Raw genomic sequence first — 22,017 nt, forward strand, 5'->3', positions numbered from 1 at the left:
ATTTGTTTCTCTCTCTCTCTCTCTCTCTCTCTCTCTCTCTCTCTCTCTCTCTCTCTCTCTCTCTCTCTCTCTCTCTCTCTCTCTCTCTCTCTCTCTCTCTCTCTCTCTCTCTCTCTCTCCCTCCCTCCCTCCCTCCCTCCCTCTCTCTCTCCCTCCCTCCCTCTCCCTTTCCCTCCCTTTCTCCCTCTCCCTCTCCCTCCCTCCCTCCCTCCCTCTCTCCCTCTCTCTCTCTCCCTCTCTCCCTCTAGGTTGTTGGTATGCATTATTTCTCTCCTGTTGATAAGATGCCACTTCTTGAGATTATTACAACAGACAAGACAACCAAAGAAGCTTCCGGTAACAATTAAATTTTCATTAATTTGCACATTCACACTCATTTCATCTCTCTCTCTCTCTTTTCTCTAGCTATTGCTGTTGATGTTGGTTTAAAACAAGGTAAAACTGTCATTGTTGTAAAAGATGGTCCTGGATTTTACACCACAAGATGTCTTGCTCCTATGCTAGCTGAGGCCATTAGACTATTACAGGTAAGTCTTTAATGGAGAGGCAAGAGTTGATAGCTATTACTCCTTGGGACTTTTCTCTAAATATGCTGCCATTTTTATTACATTTTCTGATACATATTGATGTACTTATGCTGTGTAGAAAGTTTGAGCTTATTCCGACTTCAATTTTTTGAGTTACAGCCATTTAAAAAAATGAACCAAAATCTGAAAAAATCCCTGTACTATAGCCCATAGTTTTTTCCAAAAAAATGGCTCCGAAATCACCCCCAATTTTTATTACATTTTCTGATACATATTGATGTACTTATGCTGTGTAGCAAGTTTGAGCTGATTCCGACTTCAATTTTTCGAGTTACGGCCATTTTAAAAATGGGCCAAAATCTGAAAAAATCCCTGTACTATAGCCCATGGTTTTTTTCAAAAAATGGCTAAAAAATTACCCCCAATTTTTATTAAATTTTCTGATACATATTGATGTCCTTATGCTGTGTAGAAAGTTTGAGCTGATTCCAACTTAAATTTTTCAAGTTACGACCATTTTAAAAAATGGCCAAGCTTCTAAAAAAAGCAAAAGCATGGTTTTTCTATACCTTTGCATGTCTGTAGTTTTATTGTTATAAAAATTGGCTCTGAAATCTCCACCAATTTTCGCTACATTTTCTGATGCTGATTGAAACGATTTCGTTTTAAAAGTTTTTGGGTCTTGAAAAAAGGGTACTTGCTTTTTGAAAATTAGCTAAAGAAGAAGAGAAATAAGACACAAGATACATATACTTGTACATGTACATGTACTATGTACATGTACTGTACATGTCTATGTACATGTATTTATTTTATGAATTGTTGTTCTTTCTCTTATTCCAGGAAGGTCTTGGCCCGGCTAATTTGGATAAATATTCAAAAGATTATGGTTTTCCCGTTGGTCTTGCTACACTAGCAGACGAAGTGGGGCTGGACGTTGCTATGCACGTTGCTAAGGACCTCAGCTCAAAATTTGGTACCAGGTATGGTATGGTGCAATTATTTTCGCATTTATTTTATTTATTTTATTTTATTTATTTATTTATCTTTTTATTTATTTATTTTATTAATTTTATTTATTTATATTTTATTTATTAATTTATTTTTAGGTTTGGAGGCTCTGATATAGGAGTGCTTGAAGATTTAGTCGGTCGTGGATTTTTAGGTATCAAAAATCAATATTTTTTTAATTGCATAAAATACATGTACATGTAACACGTAGGTCGTAAGTCCGGTAAAGGTTGCTACGTTTACACTGATAAAAAGAACAGAAGTGTCAATACTGAAGCCGAGGAATTACTACAGAAATATCAAATATCATTGGCTGGCAGGTACATGTACATGTGTACATGCATATACATGTACATGTATACAGTATGCAACTATTGCATATCAGGGTTCTATCTAGGAATTTTTGTTTGGGGAGGAAGCCCAGAGCAGTTGACTGGGGGGGTAGGGAAGGCTGTGTACATACATGTATGTACATGTACAGTACGTGCATGCAGTTACAGAAGTACACAGGGGGAAGCTTGAAGTTTTGGGGGGGAAGATGAAGAGTTTGGGGGAGAAGCTTCCCCCCACCCCCCACCCCCCCCCCCTTACTGGATAGAACCCTGCATATACAGCATGTACCTTGAATCAATGTAGCATGTTTTCATTACTGACTACATGTACATGTACTGTATGTACAAAAAATTCAACGGAATAAGACTTGCAAGAATAACTACTGTGGATTTCTATGCATCAGAAATGTAACAAGAAAGATTAAAAATTAAATTAAATGAAAAAATTAAATTAAGATTAAAATGAAGAGTTCTCTCTCAGTCATGATGTAGAGGAGGTTCAATTGAGACTGATCTATTACATATACAGCATGTACCTTGAATTGATGCAGCATGTTTTCATTACTGACTACATGTGTGTACAAAAAATTAAACGGAATAAGACTTGCAAGAATAACTACTGTAGATTTTTATGCATCAGAAATGTAACAAGAAAGATTAAAAATTAGATTAAATTAAAAAATTAAATTAAGATTAAAATGAAGAGTTCTCTCTCAGTCATGAGGTGGAGGAGGTTCAATTGAGACTGATCTCAAGGTTTGTCAATGAGGCTATATACTGCCTCCAGGAAGGGATACTCAGTGATCCGGTTGATGGGGACATTGGAGCTGTCTTTGGGTTAGGATTCCCGCCATTCAGAGGAGGTGAGGAAAAAATATTATTAAAAATATAAAATATTATATTAAAAATAAAAAATAAAAAATTAGCACAATAACGAAAGACACAACTTATAAATTGTAATGAATGATATATTATCATGGAATCATTATGTGTACATGTATGCATGTAGTTATTAGTTTGTTTCTGCTCTTCTTCTCTTGATCCAAAGCCATACCATCACTACTGCTATTGCAACGCCGATACCCACTCCTGCTCCAATTAATGCCCCTACCCCACTCGTAGCTACGGTAACAGCACCAAATGCTGCTACTCCAGCAATGGCTCCTGCTGTTAATCCTCCTGCTGTTATTCCAGTCGCAAGACCTGCACTAGTAGCAGCTATACCGGTAGCTAAAGCACTTGCTACTCCAGCTCCTCCTCCTAGTACTCCTCCTATTACTGTTATCATTATCCCTGCACTGACTTGCTTTGTTGCTGTCATGTTCATCTCTATTCCCAAATCTGCTGTGGATTGTGTTAGATCGTCCCACTCATCTGTATTACGTAAGGATGCTCCCATTGACTCGTGACTGCGAGTTAAATCTAATTTCTCTTGGAGGATTTTAAAGAGAAGTCTAAAGCAGCCTTCTGACTGCCCAGCTCTTTCGATGATCGCTTTTATTAGCTTTTGTAACCAGTTGTCTTCAATTGGTCGATCGGCTTCAGTGTGACTTGTAAAGCAGACTGGTACTTCTTTTTCTACTTCTAATCCTTCAATAGTTTCTTGCACTTTTGCCCTCCATTCTGTCTTTAGATCTTCAAGCATTTCAGACACGTTAACTTCATTCCTCATCTCCAGTGGTACTTCCGAGTGTGTGATTGCGACTATCACGTTGTCCCATACGTTAGGATCAAGACTATTGCAGACCTCAAAACACTGCTTTATCCCCCTATCAGTGATCCTGTCTTTTTGACTAATACAAACTATCACGACACAGTCCTCCTTGTTGTCTCTATAAACTCCTTTGAGCTCAGCTTCCAATTCTTGTACGTTCGTAGTACTGTCTCCTATCCCTCGAGTATCGTGGATGATGTATCTAGCACCTTCCTTCCTTACTTCTGTTGTTTTGACGTATTCTGCTGTTCCAATGTTTGGGCCTGAGTCGCCTTTGGAGGTTCCATTGATCAGCACATTCCCGAGTGCTGACTTTCCACTGCCTCCTCTTCCAAGAAACAGCAAGTGTGGAGTCCTGTCCTTGTTGATATCTTTGTTCCCATCTCTCTCAAACTCCTCCAATCCTTTCTGGTACTCGCCAGAATTTAACTTTTCAGTGATGCACTCTATTATACCATTTGGATCATCTGCTGCAGTTGCCATCGTTTATCAGTATTATGCATTTACTGTTTTGCATCTCATTTATATACAATCTGCTGTTATTTTAACTATTTGCTGATATAATAACATGTTTTTCTTACTCAGCTACTAGCCTACTACACATGCATAATATCTCTATGTTACACATGTAATTTGCACTGTAATATTAATCTTGAAAAATAATAAATAATTGGATTAGCTTGCTTACTAGGCGTTGTGCTTATTATGCTAGGTAATTCCCCATGGGAATTCCCCTTTTGCTACATTATCTGACACTTAAGTATACATGTACTATAGCTGTGTAATGCACTCTTCTCTGTAATTTATAGCAGCATAATGTTGCAACATATATCATTGACTTCATTTGAGTATTATTGCATTTATTTTATTGACTGTTTGAAGTTTACAGCTATTTTAAAATGTTAAGTAATAATGAATTTACATGTAACAGACATGTACTCAGTGATCTTCTTAACAGAGACATGGGAGCTATCTTTAGGTTAGGATTCCTGCCATTCAGAGGAGGTACGAAGAAAAATATTATATAAAACTCAAAATCAAACCTTTACTTAAAGATAGAACACTAGCGAAACACACAAATTATAAATTTCTAATGACTAATGTATTATCATGAAGCATTACATGTACATGTATGTCTAGTTATTGGTTTGTTTCTGCTCTTCTTCTCTTGACCCAAAGCCACACCATCACTACTGCTATAGCAACGCCGATACCCACTCCTGCTCCAATTAATGCCCCTACTCCACTGGTAGCTATGGTAACAGCACCAAATGCTGCTAGTCCAGCAATGGCTCCTGCCGTTAATCCTCCTGCTGCTCCAGCTGCAAGACCTGCACTAGTACCAGCTATGCCAGTTCCTAAAGTAGCTGCTACTCCTGCTCCAGTTCCTAATACTCCTCCTATTATGGCCATCGTTGCATAGGCTGGGTTAGCTACTGTCATTTCTGTTGTGGACTCTACTTTATCTCCTATGTTGCACAGTGGTGCTCCCATTGATTCATGGCTCTGGGTCATTTCATGGCTCTGTGATATTTCAAGGCTTTTGGTCATTTCATATGCAACCCGAAGAGTTTCATAGAGAAAGTTAAAGAAGCTTTCTGATTGGCCAGCTCTCTCAACGATTGCTTCTAAAAGCTTTTGTATCCAGTTTCGCTCAATGAGGCGTTTGGCTTCAGTATGACTTGTGAAGCAAACTGGTACTTCTGGTACTTCTCTTTCTACTTCTTTTTCTTTTTCTAGTCCTTTAATAGCTTCCTGTACTTTTGCTCTCCATTCTCCTTTTAGATCTTCAAGCATTTCAGACCTATTAGCTTTGTTCCTCATCTCCAGTGGTACTTCCGAGTGTGTGATTGCGACTATCACGTTGTCCCATACGTTAGGATCAAGACTATTGCAGACTTCAAAGCACTGCTTTATCCCCCTATCAGTGATCCTGTCGTTAAGTCTAACGCATATTATCACGACACAGTCCTCCTTATTGTCTTGATAAACTCTTTGGAGCTCAGTTTCCATTTCTTCTACCTTTGTGTTGCTGTCTCCTAACCCTCGAGTATCATGGACGATGTACGTGTATTTAGCACCTTCCTTTTTTACTTCTGTAGTCTCGACGTATTTTGTTGTTCCAATGTTTGGGCCTGAGTCACCTGTGGAGGTTCCATTGATCAGCAAATTCCCAAGTGATGACTTTCCACTACCTCCTCTTCCCAGGAACAGCAAGTGTGGAGTCCTTTCCTCGATGCTTGCATGTCTTTGGAACTCTTCTAGGTCATCCTCATGCCTACCAGATCTTATACTCTCAGTTATATCTTGTATTATGCTACTTTGATGATTTCCCATTGCTACTGTAGTATACTTGAGACTTTGCATTTGATCCCTCTTTTATATGCAAGTCTATTCTCAGCTGTGACGTGTTGTGTTCTGTTAGTATAACACTCAAGTTTTTTATTATTGTACATGTAATTTGTGAGATAATTTGTAGTACTATAATTGAATTTCATAACTGTCAGTTGGTTTAGCATGGCTTAGTAGGCATTGTTTGTCACCTGGGTAGTTCCCCCTTGAATTTCCCTTTCCCCTTTGTTTCACTCCTGGTTTCTAGAACTATATTGATTGCATTGTTTTTGTTCCTGTGTAAATGTAGCCTTATTAGGCTCTTTATAGCTGTGTAAGCTAAAAGCATTGAAAACTATCACTAATTAGTTGATACATGCACACAGGCTGTATAGTTTAGCTTTTTGAATTAGTTATGTCTTTCTCTTCGTCTTTTGAGCCACAGCCACACCAACAACGTTGCTATGGCAATCCCAGCACCTAATCCTGCTCCAATTAATGCCCCTCCTCCACCCGTTGCTATGGTAATAGCACCGAATGCAGCCAATCCAGCGACAGTCCCAGCAGTGACTGCTAGACCAGTTCCAACAGCAGCTGCTACTCCGGCTCCAGCCCCTAGCACTGCTCCGACGGTAGCACCTGCAGCAGCTCCTCGTGTTAGTAGCTTATCTTGTCCTAAGGAATGAGTCACGATAGGACAGTTTGTTATAGTTGCACAGAGGGACTCATGTGATCTCTCTAACTGGGAGGTCCCACTCTCAATGACGCTTTGTAATGTGCTCCTTAGGCTTTGAAATAGGAATCTAAAATAGCTCTCAGAGATGCAGGCCCTCTCGAATATCGTCTTGAGCAGCTGTTTCAACCAGTTGTACACAATAGGCCGCTCAGCTTCTGTGTGACTTGTGAAGCAAACCGGTACTTCGGTACTTCCATATCTCTTCACTGTCGCTTGTACTTCTTCCCTCCACATTGTCTTGAGCTCTTCAAGCTGACTGTAGTCACTGGACTCAAAAGGCACTTCAGAGTGAGTGACCGCAATGAGGACATTATTCCATACTCCTGGGCCCAGGCTGTGACACAAGTCAAAGGATTGCTTGTTACTGTTATCTTGTATCCTGTCATTGAATCTAATGCATATGATCACAATGCACTCTTCTTGATGCTCTTGGTAGACACTTTGTATTGCTCCCTGTATCTCTTCCATATTAGTATCCCAAGCCCCAACTCCCCTAGTATCATGTTTAGTGTATGTCATATTTCCTTGAGTGATTGTTTCACTCTCTATGTATTGGCTTGTACCAATGATTGGTCCAGGAGTTCCTGTAGATCTCCCTGTCGTAAGGACGTTACCAAGTGCTGTTTTACCACTCCCTCCTTTGCCAAGAAACAACAGATGAGGTATCTTTTGATTAGTCTCCATCATGCCTTGGTTCTCTATTGTAAACTCTCTCAGTTCATCTTGTAGGGTCCTGTTTTTTAAATCGTCCGATAGTTCTAGCATTGCTGATGCTGCTGCTCCCATCTTGATCCTCTAATTCAGCTATTATCACACTATATCCTATATTTTCAGTAATCTTAACTGCTATTCTGCACTTTCCTTAGCTCAACCTTTTATAATTTGCATTGTTTGCTGAGTGCGCTGCTACTTATGCTTCTTTTGTTGATTGTCTCCTAGTCCTTACATTATACTGCCTGCTTTGCAGGACCTTGTTCATTGGTGCCAATGCTATTACTACCACTGACTCACTGTTGTAGCAATGACTTATTTATTGCAAGATTGACACAAATATCCTTGGCACTGCCCTTGCTGGCGTCTTCTTTAAACAGTACACAGAGACATTCATAATTTAATATTATGATGGTAGAATAACTGTTCGTATTACCTTTTAAAACTTATATAATATGATCATTGATGAATTTCTTTTTTTTATTGGCAGGTCCTTTTAGGTTTACCGACTCATTTGGTGCTCAGAACCTGCTTGACAAGATAAACCAGTTCAGGGAAGTGTACGGGGAGCACTTTGAGCCTGCCCCACTTCTGGTTGACTATGCTAAAGATCCTAGCAAAAAGTTTTATCCCAAATAAAGCATTGTGTGGAACTATTAACTGTCATTAAAATAATAATAGCATAAATTATTAAGAGTATAATAGTAACAATTATTTTGTGATTCATTTCATCAATCAGTGTGACATTTAACTTGATAAAAATAAAAATTAATTCTTGTAAGCAAACTGCAAAAAATAGGTGGGAAAGTTGGGTGGCAATTTGATTATCTCGCCTCATCTTCTTGCCACCTCTTTGAATTATAATGGGGAATGGAGTGAGCGGAAGCAGAGGTGCTTCAGCACGGATAAATAGTGCTGGCCCTTCAAATACAAATACTCTTCCAGAGCTAGAACAAGAAGAAGGGGCTATGAATCAAAGGGAGGAAGAGAGAGGAGGAGAGAGTAGGTCTGCTCCCGGTCTAGCCCCACCACAAAAGCACCATGACTTGATCTCAGCCGCCATAGAAGAGATATCAAGCTTCTTTAGACTCCCGTTCAATACAGCAACGCTGCTTAGCTCAGCAGTGACTAGAAACCTTAATTCAAATGAGGCCATTGTGAAGAAAGGGGAGACTGTGAGAGGAGTGTGCATAGTCATTGAAGGCTGTCTCTCTCAGTTGGATCCCTCAGGAAAGAAGACACTGTACAACTTGAGACCTGGTGACATGTTTGGTGAAGTGGAGACGCTGACCAGCTGCGCTGCAGAAGCTGACATCATTGCAAATGAAAAGTAAAATACAATACAATTACATGTACACTGCACATATGCTCTCCATTTTAATAACGTTTTATGTATATACATGTTTATATGTTGTGTAGAAAGTTTGAGTTGATTCCGATTAAAATTGGATTTTTTACAAATTTTTAAAGTTGCTCCGAAATCAGGCCAAAGTCCCTTTACTATAAGTACAGGGATTTTGGCAAAATTTTGTCAAAAATAAAAAGTAAAAAATTCTTAATTTTTATAATGTTTTCTCATGCATATACATGTTTTTATGTTGTGTAGAAAGTTTGAGTTGATTCCGATTAAAATTGAATTTTTTTACAATTTTTTAAAACTTTGGCCCAAACTTTGTGACAATGGAGCTAATGGGTTTTTGCTTGTCATAGATTTCGTGACAATGGAACTAATGGGTTTTTGTTTGTCACAGATTTCGTGACAATGGAACTAATGGGTTTTTGCTTGTCACAGATTTCGTGACAATGGAACTAATGGGTTTTTGCTTGTCACGGATTTCATGACAATAGAACTAATGGGTTTTTGTTTGTCACGGATTTTGTGACAATGGAACTAATGGGTTTTTGTTTGTCACGGATTTTGTGACAATGGAACTAATGGGTTTTTGCTTGTCACGGATTTTGTGAAAATGGAACTAATGGGTTTTTTTGCTTGTCACGAATTTTGTGACAATGGAACTAATGGGTTTTTGCTTGTCACGGATTTTGTGAAAATGGAACTAATGGGTTTTTTTGCTTGTCACGAATTTTGTGACAATGGAACTAATGGGTTTTTGTTTGTCACGGATTTCCTGACAATAGAACTAATGGGTTTTTGCTTGTCACGGATTTCGTGACAATAGAACTAATGGGTTTTTGCTTGTCACGGATTTCGTGACAATGTAACTAATGGGTTTTTGCTTGTCACAGATTTTGTGACAATGGAACTAATTTTGCCAAAATTGAAAGGAGAAAATTTGCCTTTTAAATAACTGTTTTCCCTTATACATGTTCTTATGTTAGTGAATAACTGTCACTGTGTTATATGATACTATAGGAGTTGTCTCATTTGCCTACCAATGGAAGCTATCAGAAATAAAACAAGAGGGAGAGTAAATGAGAAGAATATTAAAGATTGGTGCATCGAGAGGTATGCAAAACCTGTTGCTCACAACATAGATCTAATATGTATATTTAGATCTTATTTAATATCAAACTATTTTGACAGACAAGTAATAGCACTGTCTGTAATCATGCTATCACTTAAAGTAATAGTCAGCTCCAAAGTAAAATAATTACCATGTTATATATTATTGCAGAGTAGCTCTGATTTATTTTCCACTTGGTCACATGAAGCATTAGAGTATATTTCAAGACTATGTCAGATAAGTAATAAATGGATAGTAGTTGTCTCTGCATGCATTACTTCATAATTTAGCTGCTTACAGTTCAAAGTCTACAGTTTTTCAGGAAGGAGAGCCATCAAATGATGTCTTTGTTCTAGTGAAAGGAAAGTAAGTTTATCAGCAGCAGCATTACTGCAGGTTAAAACTGAAACTGTCTTGGAATATCAATGTAGACTAGAGATTGTGGGGAATAATAATGATAAGGAAGAAATTGAAGTAAAGAGCACCAAAAAAGCGCAAGCATTTGGTATAAAAGGTATTATTTTAAATAATAAAATACTGTAGAAAGTAGTATCCTGCAATAGATACATTTAAGAGACAGTCCAGACAACAAACAGTAAAGTAAGATAACATAGTACCAAATATGATGATGTTTGTAATATTCCACAGTGTAATAGAACCATCACTTATAGTCCTAGTATCTAAAGATGTCATCAAACTATCTCTTAGCAAAGTATGCAGCACTGAATGCATAGTGTGGTTTTTATGTCTGTACTTTTATATTTGCAGTTTCCAAATGAAAATAGATCATTTATGGCTAAAGTGCAGACATATAGAACAGATCCATGATTCACAGATGTAAAAATAATACAGATACTATTGCACATCACATTTCTTTGCATGAACATTCATTGTTTTTTTAACATCTATAATTTTTAACCCTTACACCCACTATCAAACATGGCAGACAACAATGGGTTTCTCTTTGGAGCAGACCATCCTCTCTATTGCATTAAGCATTGGAAGGACGACATTTTCATTGTGTCCGGAGGCGGTGGCAAAGCAAAGACTGGGATTAAGAACAAAGTGGTGAGGAAAAACTTAAAACTAATGACAGCTAAAGATCATAGACAATGGACCCCAGGAAAATGAATGAGAGATGGCAGAAAGAGGATTAATAATGACATTACTGATCAAACCTAATATAAATAAATAAATGATAAATGTACATTTTAATGACAAAAGTCCTTCATGTCGATTTGGTTTATTGATTGAATAGCGATGCATTCACATGTACAACATTATTTGGCTGAAGACCCGTACTATAGTACAGGGACTTTTGGCCCGATTTTTGAGTAACTTTAAAAATTCTTTAAAAATCTAAATTTGATCAGAATCAGCTCAAACTTGCTACACAATATAAGTACATGTATATGTATTAGATAACATTATTAAAATGGAGAATTCTCTCCTAGTCATTTTTGGCAAAATTTGGCCTGTGACCCTGTACTATAGTACAGGGACTTTGACCCAATTTTTGAGTAACTTTAAAAATTCATAAAAAATCCAAATTTGATTGGAATCAGCTCAAACTTGCTACACAACATAAGTACATGTATATGTATCAGATAACATTATTAAAATGGAGAATTCTCTCCTAGTCATTTTTGGCAAAATTTGGCCTGTGACCCTGTACTATAGTACAGGGACTTTTGCCTGATTTTTGAATAACTTTAAAAATTCGTAAAAAAATCAATTTTGATCGGAATCAGTTCAAACTTTCTACACAACTTAAGAACATGTATATGTATCAGATAACATTATTAAAATGGAGAATTCTCTCCTAGTCATTTTTGGCAAAATTTGGCCTGTGACCCTGTACTATAGTACAGGGACTTTTGCCTGATTTTTGAATAACTTTAAAAATTTGTAAAAAAATCAATTTTGATCGGAATCAGTTCAAACTTTCTACACAACTTAAGAACATGTATATGTATCATGTAAAGTTATAAAAACAGAGAATTCTCTACCTTTAATTTTTGACAAAATTTGGCCCGTAACCCTGTACTATAATAGTACAGGGACTTTGGCTCAATTTTATAAAAAAATTAATTGTGATCAGAATCAGTTCAAACTTGCCACACATTACATTATCAATGGTTACAATTTAAAACTGGTTATTTTATTTTTTTAGAGTTTTCATCGTCTCCTTACAACTAATGGAAACCAGTCGGTCAGCAGTCGCTCGTACTATTCAAGTGATTGTCTCTGCCAGCGTGAGACCGGGTTTGATCTACTAATGCAGTTCTCAATCAGCCCGAAAGACGCATCAGTACTTGCTGCCAGTGTTGAATCAGACTGTAAACTTTATTCTATCAAAGAGAAAGAAAGCGGAGACTCAGGAGAAGAGAAAGAAGCTAAAGTTGAGTCTTTGACTTACACGGACAAGGAGAAAGAGATCGAAGAAAGTGAGAAAGAGAGCAAAGAAAGTGAAGAGGAGAATGTAAAAGAGAATGAGGAAGAGGAAGGAGATTCGTCTAAAGAGGATGATGAAGTTGATGAAGACGGTGAGCTCGATTTGTTCGAACTAAATGAGACAGCTGCTGTTACTAGTGATGAACACAGCAAGGACCCGTCTCAAAACGTCGTCAGGTTCTCGTTTGACGGCTCACACGTTTTGACTGGCGGAGATGACGGCTGCTTGAGGATATGGAAAGTAAGAAACAGAAGTTGAGTTATTGATAAGTAATTTCTCTACAACAGCTCCCAGATTTGAAGGCTGTAGTTTCGAGTAGAGCACATAAAGGAGAAATCACTGATATTGCTGTCCATCCATCTAAAGAGGTAAGAAAATAATCTTTTAAAATATATATTTCTCTCTCTTTTTCTTCTTCTAAAGCTCAGTGTTTCCATATCTCGTGATGGTGTTGCTAAGGTGTGGGAGGGACTGGATGATAAAGAGGAAGTAACAGAGTTTACAGCTGCAAAGGACTATCGTTTTAGAGCTTGTGGGTCAGTGAGACTTTGGATATATTTAATATTAATAGATTTAATTTACGTTTGTTCTTAATTAGGTTTTCTAATTATAAGGATGTACAGGAATTTTTTACTATCAGCTCTCCGATAAAATGGAAGAACAGGTCACGTCAGTACTGCTACCTCACTAAATGGGACACACAAAAATGGAAGACACTAAAATCAACAAGTACTGGTACCACAATGCTAACTGCAATGACTATATAGTGAGTGTTCTAAAAATAGAACTGCTGTGCTATTTATAGTAACAATATAGTGAACAGTACATTGGGATTGGAGATGCAAGTGGAGGCCTCTTTGTCTACACTACAAATTTGAAAGTGAAAATTGAGATTAAGATTAAATTTTTAATTTTTATAATATTTAAAGGCGTTTTTGAAGATACTTAGCGTACATTCATCATCAGTAACTGACCTGTGCTTTATGTCACATGACAAAGGAGAAGAAAAAGAAAAAGAGTTAGTGTTGTTGAGTGTTTCTGTTGATAGAAGCTGCTACATCAATGAAGTAAAGCAGAAAGGTAAAAAAACTGTAGTACTTAGTTATCAGTAATCCTCCTATTTAGACCAGTGACTTTATCATTATTATTGTATATTTTTAGGTAATTGGTGGTCAAAGTACTTGATATTATTGACAGTGGTCGTACTTTTGCTGGCAATATTTGCTGAATCTATTTGGACATTTTAAATCTCTTGTATTGTTTTTCTTTGTATAATCATAGATAGATCAATAAAAATCATTTGTGAATCACAGGGCGTGGCTGCCTGTTTGCTGCGCTGCATGCAATGGCTGAAGCTGATGTAGTGTCTGCTAACGAGCTGTTTGAAGTTATTTGGGACTCAATTCACGAGTACAGACCATTTCTGCTTATCCTAAAGGTGGACAACGCCGTTATCAATCGTTTGTTTCACCATAACTGTGATCGTGCAGGTGCCTTGGCGGATTGTTTGGAACACTATCTTAACAATGTTTGTGTGGGGTGGACATCTGCTGCAATCTGGGAAAGTGTAGCTTATGCCCTTGGAAAATGTGGCAATGCCAAAAGGGCTGAAGAAATTAGACAAAAGGTGAGGTGCAATGAAAAGGTAGTTTTTGACAGTCCCTCTCGTGAAAGCGAATACATTGGATCAGGAGAGGATTATACTGGATATTATTCATCCATGCAAGCTCAACAAATGGTGGAGGCTTCAGATGGAGATGTTGATTATTTAAAGAGCTCCATCACGTTGCACTACAACGAAGCGAAAAGAAAGTTTAGAGAGTATTACTTTGACGTGAAAGAAGTTTTAAACAATGAAGAACAAGAAGCATCCGATGTCTTAACAGATTATAAAATGCAAGGAGAAAAACAAGGCAATGATGTTGAAATTCGTTTAAACGAACTTTTGAAAAGAATCTCTAACCTAGAGGCTCTTTTTAATGATGCAACATCCAAATTGTCAAAAGGCGATTGTACTGCCTTCCCAACAATGAATAAAATAAATGATGAATACATTTGTATTGAAAAATTGCTTGCAGAAGCTTTGAAACAGTTTGAAAAATATAAAAACATTGTTTCAGATCAAACTGGAGATTCAGTCGCAGTCACAGCAGATGTGATCCACTCTTTGCAAGCTATTATGAAGCTAATGACAGTTCAAACTTTAGTTGACACAGATAGAGTTGAAGTCGATGAAGAAGAAGCATATCAAGTTGTAAGACCTATCACAGTTGAACCACAACCATCCCAAAATTCTCAGTAGTTTTGTGGAGGGACTGGGTATGCAAAATGACCCAAATTTATACCTTTGAATGGTTTATGCTCTGCAATTTTTAACACTCATATCTCCACACTGCATATTGTTCTAAATTTTTAGGCTTAATGATAAAGCACTTTTTAGCTATAATTATTATTATTAGCAGGAGTAGCCCAGTTACCTCAGCAGGAGATAATTATCATGGCAATATGAATATCCATAGTGCTCCTCCCACCATGCCAACACCAGTCCACCACAACTCTGAGCTATTCTCTGCTCTGTGGACAATAAGGAGTAAGGATTACTAAGGATGAGCTCTGATACACAGCCGTGTCAAGTGCCAGCATGCTCTCGCCATTACGAAGTCATTCAAGAATATTGTGAAACCTGCAACGAGCTGCTGTGCATACAATGCCTCAAGGCTGGCCATTCAACTAAACACAAGATATCAAAATACGTCGACCACTTACAGAATCGCAAAATGGATGCAGAGAAGTTATCCCAACGAATTGAGCATATTAAAGCTCAAATATGTAATTTGCAGAAGCTCTTTCAAGAGAGAAAAAACAAGTTTTGTACAGGTCTTCAGAAAACTGAAGAGAAAATAAATCAATCATTTCAAGAGGTTCATAAGGCTATGCATGATTGGGAGGTAAGACATAGCAATATCCTGGATAGAAAAAATGAAATACAATTGCAAAGGCTTGAAGACGCTCACCAAAAAGGTAGCAAAACAGTGCACATAGAAAGACCAAAAGTTTGGATTCGAACAAATGCAAGAAGAAACCTTCATGGAATAGTTAAAGGGCTTACACCAACTTTGGTTTTGTCAATAAGTGGAGCTACATCGTATTCTCGACGTAGCTCACACGATAGTCAATTGAAGCGTTTTGAGCAGCTGGAGTATGATTATGCTAGACCTGTTGGTAATGGCAGCCGCAAAGGAAGTAGGGGGAAATCAATTTCAGTTACAACTCCTGTTCGCCGATACAATCCTCCTCCTCCATCAGATATTAATGATGATAAAAGCATGCTAGCAACAGGGCAAGCTAATTGGGGCTTGAGTGAAGAGTATGAGGATTTATATTATAGTGAAATAGTTACAAACCCTCCATCAAGGCAAATAGATAATTCTTGTGATGATAAGGTAAAATACATAAATATTTCAGGACTGCAGCTGTCACCACCATCTTTATCATCGATAGCACGACCACGACTACCGGCACCACCATTGCAACCACCACCACCGTTGTTGTCTTATCCTGAAGAAATTTCAAAATCTAGAGAGCAAGTCAATGAATATGATATGCCACCTGACCCACCCACTGATAGCGAATATACATCCATGGATAATATTATTATTCCTCACTCACTATCTCCTCCACCGCTACCGCCACGTCCAGTAATGGTAGGAACAAACAAAAGCGTGCAAGAAGATTATGATTTATTGCCAGAAGAACATGCTTATCAAATTTTTGATCCAAAAATGATACTTCTCAAGCCTGCCAGCATAATTTTGAATGGTCTCGCAGCAACTAATCCATCAGAATCAGTGATTTTAAATGATGTCTGTACAGGCCCCCTTGGGAGCATGATATTTACTGATCAAATAAACTTTTGTGTAAGAATACTTATGACAGCTGATGAAAAACCACACAAATTGGCAAAAGAGATGAGATGTCAGTTGGAAGCCGTTGCCTATGACCAAAAGAACTCAAGAATTATAGTTGCAAGTGAAAAGGGTTTACACCAGCTGGAATTCGATGAGACCAAACCAAATAAAGCAAAAAATCCAAGGCAGTTCTTGAAAGATAATTATTGCATGTCTATCACCAGTACTAAAGCAATAAGAGGAGAGGAAACTCTTATCTATGCAGTAACAAAGAAACATGGAGAAACTTTCATCTCCTGCTTCAAACAAAATGGTCAGTTTGTGAATAAACTAGATGTTACAGGGAAACCCTGTTGCATTGCTTACAAGGACAGCTATCTAGTAGTTGCAACTTCACAAGACAAAAATCTCAATAAAATAAGTACCACTGGTTCTCCTCTTTGGGATATTGATGTTGATGCCAGGAAAAAGGGTGTCCTTTTTGACCCATTTCGAGTTGTAATTTTACCAAATGACAACATTGCAGTGTCTGAAAAAAAGCAACATTGCATTTCTGTCTTTTCAAAGGAAGGGCAACATATTTTAAGATTTGGTCAATTTGGTGATGAGCCAGGAATGTTTAACCAGCCAACTGGAATCGCCGTTCGTCTTGAAAAGGAACTGGTAGTTGTGGATTCTGGAAACAAAAGGATACAAATATTTGCTTTAGACGAGCTTGCCAAAGAATTTGAAGCTGCAGTCGTAGAAAAGGAAAGAGCTGAAAAAGAAGAGTCTGATGATGATGACAATACAATAGAATTGTAAAAGTATACAAGTTTTAGTCTATTATATTTTTTATAGCTATTCATAAAATTTTCTAAATTAGATTAGTAGTACTGTTAGTAGTCTTGTATAATGTTTTTTTTTTAATTAACAATATGTAGTAATTTTTGCATCATTTTTTTAAATAAGGAAACACAGAGATATTCATCCAGTGATAGATAATGAATATATTCAGTTAGTAGATCTATAACAGTATGAGAGAAATCCAAACAGAGAGTAAATCTATATTATTAGCATATCTATTTAGTGATGCAGTTTAAAATTTGGATTTTTTAGAAAATTTTAAAGTTACTCAAAAATTGGGCCAAAGACCCTGTACTAAGTACAGGGCTTTGGGCCAAGTTTTGCTAAAACTGAAAAAAAAGAGAATTATTATTTTTATAATTTTTTTAAAGATACATATATGCAAGAGTATATAATACCTCGATATATGTGTTATGAGGAAAGTAGTCTGATTCCAATCATAATTGTTTTTTTTACAAATTTTCATAGTTGCCTTAATGTCGGCCACATACTATTAATCCCTGACAAGTACATTAAAATTGAAGATGCACGTTGAGGACTCTCAATCTATTATAATGCACTACAATTTGAAAGTGAAAACTAAAAATTAAATTTTAATTCTAAAGGCATTTTTAATAATACCCAGCATACATTCATCATCCGTTACTGATCTGTGCTTTATGTCACATGACAAAGGAAGAGAAAAAGATAAAGATTTATTGTTTTTGAGTGTCTCTGTTGATAGAAGCTGCAACTGATATTAATGAAGTAAAGCAGAAAGGTAAAAAAACTGCAGTAGTCTACTTTAGTTGCTGTAATCCTATGTGCATTTTTAGGTAATTGGTGGTCAAAGTACTTGATATTATTGACAGTGATTGTAATTTTGCTGGCAATATTCGCTGAATCTATTTGGAAATTTTAAATCTCTTGTACATGTAATAGCAACATAGTTTACTATGTGTCTTTAGCAACTGTAATTAAACAAACATGTCTTAATTGTTAACTTATTAATGTTATAAGAATTGGCTTCAAACAGCATGAGGTGCATTTTTCATCATATCTTTACCAATCTGAACTAATTGCTCATCTTCTTGTTTGGTGAGTATGTCACACACCACAATGAGGTTATCATTAGGTGCATCTATTGTTTGCAGCCTTTTATGCAGCTCACGAATTAATCTACTGCCTCTTTGATAATTGGAGTAACTAGGTACTGTAGTGATGTCATCTAGTATTGATTGGCTGATGAGTCCTGCACCAAGAAACTCATCACTGATTCTATCAAAGATAGTGCTAGTGCCAGAGCCAATGATTGAGCTAAGTGTGGGGATTTTCTTGCGAAATACCTCAGAAGCTGTAATAGATTGTTAATTTGTTATTGTTAATGCACACAATATACATACCTTTATTTGATTTTTCAATAACAGCTGGGCCTACTTCCAATGAAGGTACTAAAGGTGAAGCAAAAAGTAGAACCCTTAATTTATAATGTATTCATAATATTACAAACTTACTGCATACATTCCTTGATTTATGTACTACAATAGCAATACTGTCTTTCTTGTCTATATTGATTCCACTGACAGTGATTTCATAGTCAAGCCATTCAGCAGCTGTTGCTGTTGCTCGCAGTATTACAGAAATATATGGAGGAAGGTCACTTGAGGTCTTGGACTCAGTATAGGCACATACATCTCTCTCATGTATCTATAATCAAATCATATTACATTATGCTTTTTAAAACCTATAATTATTTCATTACTGTAGGAGGTATTCTAAGTGGTCGTACTGTCCATCCAACTGGCTTATCTTCAGGAAAGTGAAGCTCTAGTTGGCTATCAGTTCTCATCTGAAAAGGAAAATTCCATTCCTCTTCTCCAAACTTCTTATAAGACTCCTTCTAAAGTATTGATTGTTGAAAACTACATTGAGATGCATGCAGAGATTTACTTTAAACTTGATGATTGCATCATTGTGAGGAAGATCATTTAAAACTGCAAAATTCATTTTCATATTCTCAAACTCTCTTTTGTAATAAATCAATCCTTGACATCTCAGTAAAGGAACTTGCCAAAATCGATCTAATTAATTCAAAAAGGTCTAACTAAGAATTAATTAAACTTACATCCAATAGCAGTTGCAAATGCTGCAGTTGCTGACACCACCAATACGATAGCAATCAATGAGAACTCATTTAATTGTATGGTACCATAATTGAAACCAGCAAGGAAATCCCCTCCTGGTAAGAGATCAAACTTAAATGGAGGTTGAACAGAATGTGATACAGCAAAACTGAGATACTTGCTCTGAGATTGATCAGTAATGCTAGCACAATGCATTAACTGAACAGTGACTGGCTTATCTAATGGCAAAGGAGAATTGAGAGCAATTGAAGTGACAGAACTTATGAGCTGGGTTCCTTCTGGAAACACAAACTGCTCAGCCCATAATCCTTTAACTGTCACATCATAGCTAACAGCTGCTGTTGGAGTCGTGATTAGTTCCTGAGGAAAAAACAAACTTAGACCACATTGTTGTAAATCAACAGTATTGTTTGCGTCACTGGTAAAAGTGACATTCTTTTCACCGAGGACAATATTTTTAGGAGCTATTTCTACAAATGCAAATTATATGCACACAAATACATAAATTAACTTAAAACCGAGTTGCATGTACCTTCAATTTTATCACTGCCAAAAGTATCAATGTGAGTTTCAAGTTCATCGCGAAGCAAAAAAGATGACTAAAATATATACAAATAACTTTCAGTGATTAATGATTAGTGCAATTTAACTTACTCCCTGAATGAATAGAAAAATTCACACAGGTGACATTTGTAAGGAGAAAATATTTAATGATTAATGAATAGTGTAAATTAAACTTACATCCTGAACCAACAGAAAGAAGAATATCATTCACACAGGTAAAATTTGTAAGGAGAGACAAATAACATTCAATCATTAATGAATAGTGTAAATTAAACTTACATACTGAACCAATAGAAAGAAAAATATCATTCACACAGGTAGCATTTGTAAGGAGAGACAAATAACATTCAATCATTAATGAATAGTGTAAATTAAACTTACAGACTGAACCAATAGAAAGAAAGAATATCATTCACACAGGTAACATTTGTAAGGAGAGACAAGTAACATTCAATCATTAATGAATAGTGTAAATTAAACTTACATCCTGAACCAACAGAAACAAAGAATATCATTCACACAGGTAACATTTGTAAGGAGAGACAAATAACATTCAATCATTAATAAATAGTGTAAATTAAACTTACAGACTGAACCAATAGAAAGAAGAATATCATTCACACAGGTAGCATTTGTAAGGAGAGACAAATAACATTCAATCATTAATGAATAGTGTAAATTAAACTTACATACTGAACCAATAGAAAGAAGAATATCATTCACACAGGTAGCATTTGTAAGGAGAGACAAATAACATTCTATCATTAATGAATAGTGTAAATTGAACTTACAGACTGAACCAATAGAAAGAAGAATATCATTCACACAGGTAGCATTTGTAAGGAGAGACAAATAACATTCAATCATTAATGAATAGTGTAAATTAAACTTACAGACTGAATCAATAGAAAGAAGAATATCATTCACACAGGTAGCATTTGTAAGGAGAGACAAATAACATTCAATCATTAATGAATAGTGTAAATTAAACTTACAATCTGAACCAATAGAAACAAAGAATATCACTCACACAGGTAACATTTGTAAGGAGAAACAAATAACATTCAATCATTAATGAATAGTGTAAATTAAACTTACAAACTGAACCAATAGAAAGAATATCATTCACACAGGTAGCATTTGTAAGGATCGAGAGACAAATAACATTCAATCATTAATGAATAGTGTAAATTAAACTTACAGACTGAACCAATAGAAAGAAGAAATATAAATGACACAGGTAACATTTGTAAGGAGAGACAAATAACATTCAATCATTAATGAATAGTGTAAATTGAACTTACAAACTGAACCAATAAAATGAAGAAACATAATTCACACAGGGAACATTTGTAAGGAGAGACAAATAAGAAATGCTATTATTTGTAGTCAATCAAGCTTACATGCTCTTCCTATAAGATGCATGGCTGTATAGCAATATCATTTGGGAAAAAACTTACCAAACTATAATACTTCTTGAGATCCTAAAGAAGTACATTAGTATACACCATTGTTGTAAAAAAGAATTTCATGATACAGATAATGCAAAACAAATATGTATCAATTACCCTGATAATGGTTTCAAATGCCTTATCAATATTAGTGTCAGTGACAGCTGACGTCTCTAGAAAGGATATGCTCCTTTCCTTAGCTAATTGCTCTCCTTTTTCCTTTGGAACTACTCTCTGGCTTTCCAGGTCTACCTTATTACCTACCAGTAATCTTCTTCTAGCAAACTAACCGTAGCAAAGGAAAGGTAACACAATTTGCAATACAGTCTTACTCTGTGCAGCCAATCTAAATCCTCAATAAAATCAAATGAGTTCTTATTAGTAACATCATATACCAACATTATGCCCTGCATCATACATGTGTCAGTGAAGCATAAAATATCATGTATAAAATACCCATCCAAATAGATATTGCCAATCCTCATCATGGATATCTTTGAATGATATCTTTATCTCAATGGTTTCAGAATCAAGCTCTATGGTCTTTATCTTAAATTTAGAACCTATACAACCAGATATACCAATAATAAAGAAAAAAATATTGATGATAAAAACTAACGATCAAATGGTCTATCATCATTGGTGTATTTTGATATGATACTTCTCCTTCCCACTCCCTTTTCACCAACCACAACTATTTTATATGATTTCTAAACTGATAAAGTAACATACAATTTAACAGTGACTTACTGTTGGTCTAGCTGCCATTATAGACTTAGAAAACTTGCAGCAACACAAGAGAAAGGAAGGTTACCAGATGAAATCCACCCACTATTTCTTAAT

The 22,017-nt window shown here is 36.3% G+C and overlaps 6 protein-coding genes across 7 annotated transcripts in view; 3 read left to right on the plus strand and 3 right to left on the minus strand.

Annotated features, from left to right (window-relative positions):
- The window catches only part of LOC100631983 (trifunctional enzyme subunit alpha, mitochondrial-like), a 16,371-nt gene extending 8,237 nt beyond the window's left edge, over window positions 1–8,134 (plus strand). The window contains exons 15-21 of one of the 2 annotated variants that reach the window (XM_003384288.3): window positions 249–336; window positions 406–527; window positions 1,371–1,510; window positions 1,637–1,692; window positions 1,750–1,858; window positions 2,588–2,733; window positions 7,853–8,134. In XM_003384288.3, the coding sequence (XP_003384336.1) occupies window positions 249–336; window positions 406–527; window positions 1,371–1,510; window positions 1,637–1,692; window positions 1,750–1,858; window positions 2,588–2,733; window positions 7,853–8,001 (810 nt within the window). In that variant the 3' untranslated portion in view covers window positions 8,002–8,134. The other variant, XM_019993472.1, reaches the window with a different exon arrangement.
- LOC109580391 (uncharacterized) lies at window positions 2,798–5,969 on the minus strand. The gene is made up of 2 exons (XM_019993473.1): window positions 5,372–5,969; window positions 2,798–3,505 (listed from the first exon to the last, which is right to left on the minus strand). The coding sequence occupies exons 1-2, from the start codon at window positions 5,949–5,951 to the stop codon at window positions 2,883–2,885; spliced, it is 1,203 nt and encodes a 400-aa protein (XP_019849032.1). The 5' UTR covers window positions 5,952–5,969; the 3' UTR covers window positions 2,798–2,882.
- A 41-nt stretch (window positions 8,135–8,175) lies between the features above and the next one.
- LOC105316812 (uncharacterized) lies at window positions 8,176–10,751 on the plus strand. Its single transcript, XM_011412023.2, has 9 exons — window positions 8,176–8,692; window positions 9,737–9,829; window positions 9,878–9,947; window positions 9,999–10,068; window positions 10,118–10,193; window positions 10,259–10,341; window positions 10,391–10,427; window positions 10,476–10,539; window positions 10,596–10,751. The coding sequence occupies exons 1-9, from the start codon at window positions 8,226–8,228 to the stop codon at window positions 10,653–10,655; spliced, it is 1,020 nt and encodes a 339-aa protein (XP_011410325.1). The 5' UTR covers window positions 8,176–8,225; the 3' UTR covers window positions 10,656–10,751.
- LOC105316813 (prolactin regulatory element-binding protein-like) lies at window positions 10,741–13,581 on the plus strand. The gene is made up of 8 exons (XM_011412024.2): window positions 10,741–10,895; window positions 12,001–12,522; window positions 12,570–12,650; window positions 12,706–12,818; window positions 12,881–13,048; window positions 13,099–13,162; window positions 13,212–13,362; window positions 13,444–13,581. The coding sequence occupies exons 1-8, from the start codon at window positions 10,767–10,769 to the stop codon at window positions 13,527–13,529; spliced, it is 1,314 nt and encodes a 437-aa protein (XP_011410326.1). The 5' UTR covers window positions 10,741–10,766; the 3' UTR covers window positions 13,530–13,581.
- A 4,462-nt stretch (window positions 13,582–18,043) lies between these two features.
- LOC109580362 (uncharacterized) lies at window positions 18,044–20,093 on the minus strand. Its single transcript, XM_019993414.1, has 10 exons — window positions 20,003–20,093; window positions 19,901–19,903; window positions 19,814–19,816; window positions 19,692–19,758; window positions 19,141–19,629; window positions 18,966–19,096; window positions 18,778–18,915; window positions 18,530–18,722; window positions 18,419–18,466; window positions 18,044–18,369 (listed from the first exon to the last, which is right to left on the minus strand). Exons 1-10 carry the CDS (start codon window positions 20,030–20,032, stop codon window positions 18,044–18,046), a joined length of 1,428 nt encoding a protein of 475 aa, XP_019848973.1. The 5' UTR covers window positions 20,033–20,093.
- A 1,023-nt stretch (window positions 20,094–21,116) lies between these two features.
- Window positions 21,117–22,008, minus strand: LOC109580392 (ras-related protein Rab-10-like). The gene is made up of 6 exons (XM_019993474.1): window positions 21,925–22,008; window positions 21,794–21,884; window positions 21,631–21,737; window positions 21,507–21,581; window positions 21,292–21,459; window positions 21,117–21,207 (listed from the first exon to the last, which is right to left on the minus strand). The coding sequence occupies exons 1-6, from the start codon at window positions 21,940–21,942 to the stop codon at window positions 21,136–21,138; spliced, it is 531 nt and encodes a 176-aa protein (XP_019849033.1). The 5' UTR covers window positions 21,943–22,008; the 3' UTR covers window positions 21,117–21,135.
- Window positions 22,009–22,017: the final 9 nt, after the last annotated feature.

This window comes from Amphimedon queenslandica, unplaced genomic scaffold (genome assembly GCF_000090795.2).
Source record: "Amphimedon queenslandica unplaced genomic scaffold, v1.1 AMPQUscaffold_13495, whole genome shotgun sequence".
Classification (NCBI taxonomy): domain Eukaryota; kingdom Metazoa; phylum Porifera; class Demospongiae; order Haplosclerida; family Niphatidae; genus Amphimedon; species Amphimedon queenslandica.

What these genes read in the sequence shown, in the direction of transcription:
- LOC109580391 (XM_019993473.1), bottom strand. Translation starts at nt 5,951, where the DNA reads ATGCAAAGTCTCAAGTATACTACAGTAGCAATGGGAAATCATCAAAGT. An exon ending in TAGGTCTGAAATGCTTGAAG is followed by an intron (nt 3,506 to 5,371) that starts ATCTAAAAGGAG and finishes AAATGCTTGAAG; the next exon opens with ATCTAAAGACAGAATGGAGG.
- LOC105316812 (XM_011412023.2), top strand. Translation starts at nt 8,226, where the DNA reads ATGGGGAATGGAGTGAGCGGAAGCAGAGGTGCTTCAGCACGGATAAAT. An exon ending in AAAGATTGGTGCATCGAGAG is followed by an intron (nt 9,830 to 9,877) that starts GTATGCAAAACC and finishes ATGTATATTTAG; the next exon opens with ATCTTATTTAATATCAAACT. An exon ending in TTCAAGACTATGTCAGATAA is followed by an intron (nt 10,069 to 10,117) that starts GTAATAAATGGA and finishes TTCATAATTTAG; the next exon opens with CTGCTTACAGTTCAAAGTCT.
- LOC105316813 (XM_011412024.2), top strand. Translation starts at nt 10,767, where the DNA reads ATGGCAGACAACAATGGGTTTCTCTTTGGAGCAGACCATCCTCTCTAT. An exon ending in CTGGGATTAAGAACAAAGTG is followed by an intron (nt 10,896 to 12,000) that starts GTGAGGAAAAAC and finishes TTATTTTTTTAG; the next exon opens with AGTTTTCATCGTCTCCTTAC. An exon ending in CAATGAAGTAAAGCAGAAAG is followed by an intron (nt 13,363 to 13,443) that starts GTAAAAAAACTG and finishes GTATATTTTTAG; the next exon opens with GTAATTGGTGGTCAAAGTAC.
- LOC109580362 (XM_019993414.1), bottom strand. Translation starts at nt 20,032, where the DNA reads ATGATATTTTTCTTTCTATTGGTTCAGTAT. An exon ending in TGGCAGTGATAAAATTGAAG is followed by an intron (nt 19,630 to 19,691) that starts GTACATGCAACT and finishes TTGCATTTGTAG; the next exon opens with AAATAGCTCCTAAAAATATT. An exon ending in TATTGAAAAATCAAATAAAG is followed by an intron (nt 18,370 to 18,418) that starts GTATGTATATTG and finishes AATCTATTACAG; the next exon opens with CTTCTGAGGTATTTCGCAAG.
- LOC109580392 (XM_019993474.1), bottom strand. An exon ending in TGATGATAGACCATTTGATC is followed by an intron (nt 21,738 to 21,793) that starts GTTAGTTTTTAT and finishes CTGGTTGTATAG; the next exon opens with GTTCTAAATTTAAGATAAAG. An exon ending in GGCAATATCTATTTGGATGG is followed by an intron (nt 21,582 to 21,630) that starts GTATTTTATACA and finishes TGTATGATGCAG; the next exon opens with GGCATAATGTTGGTATATGA.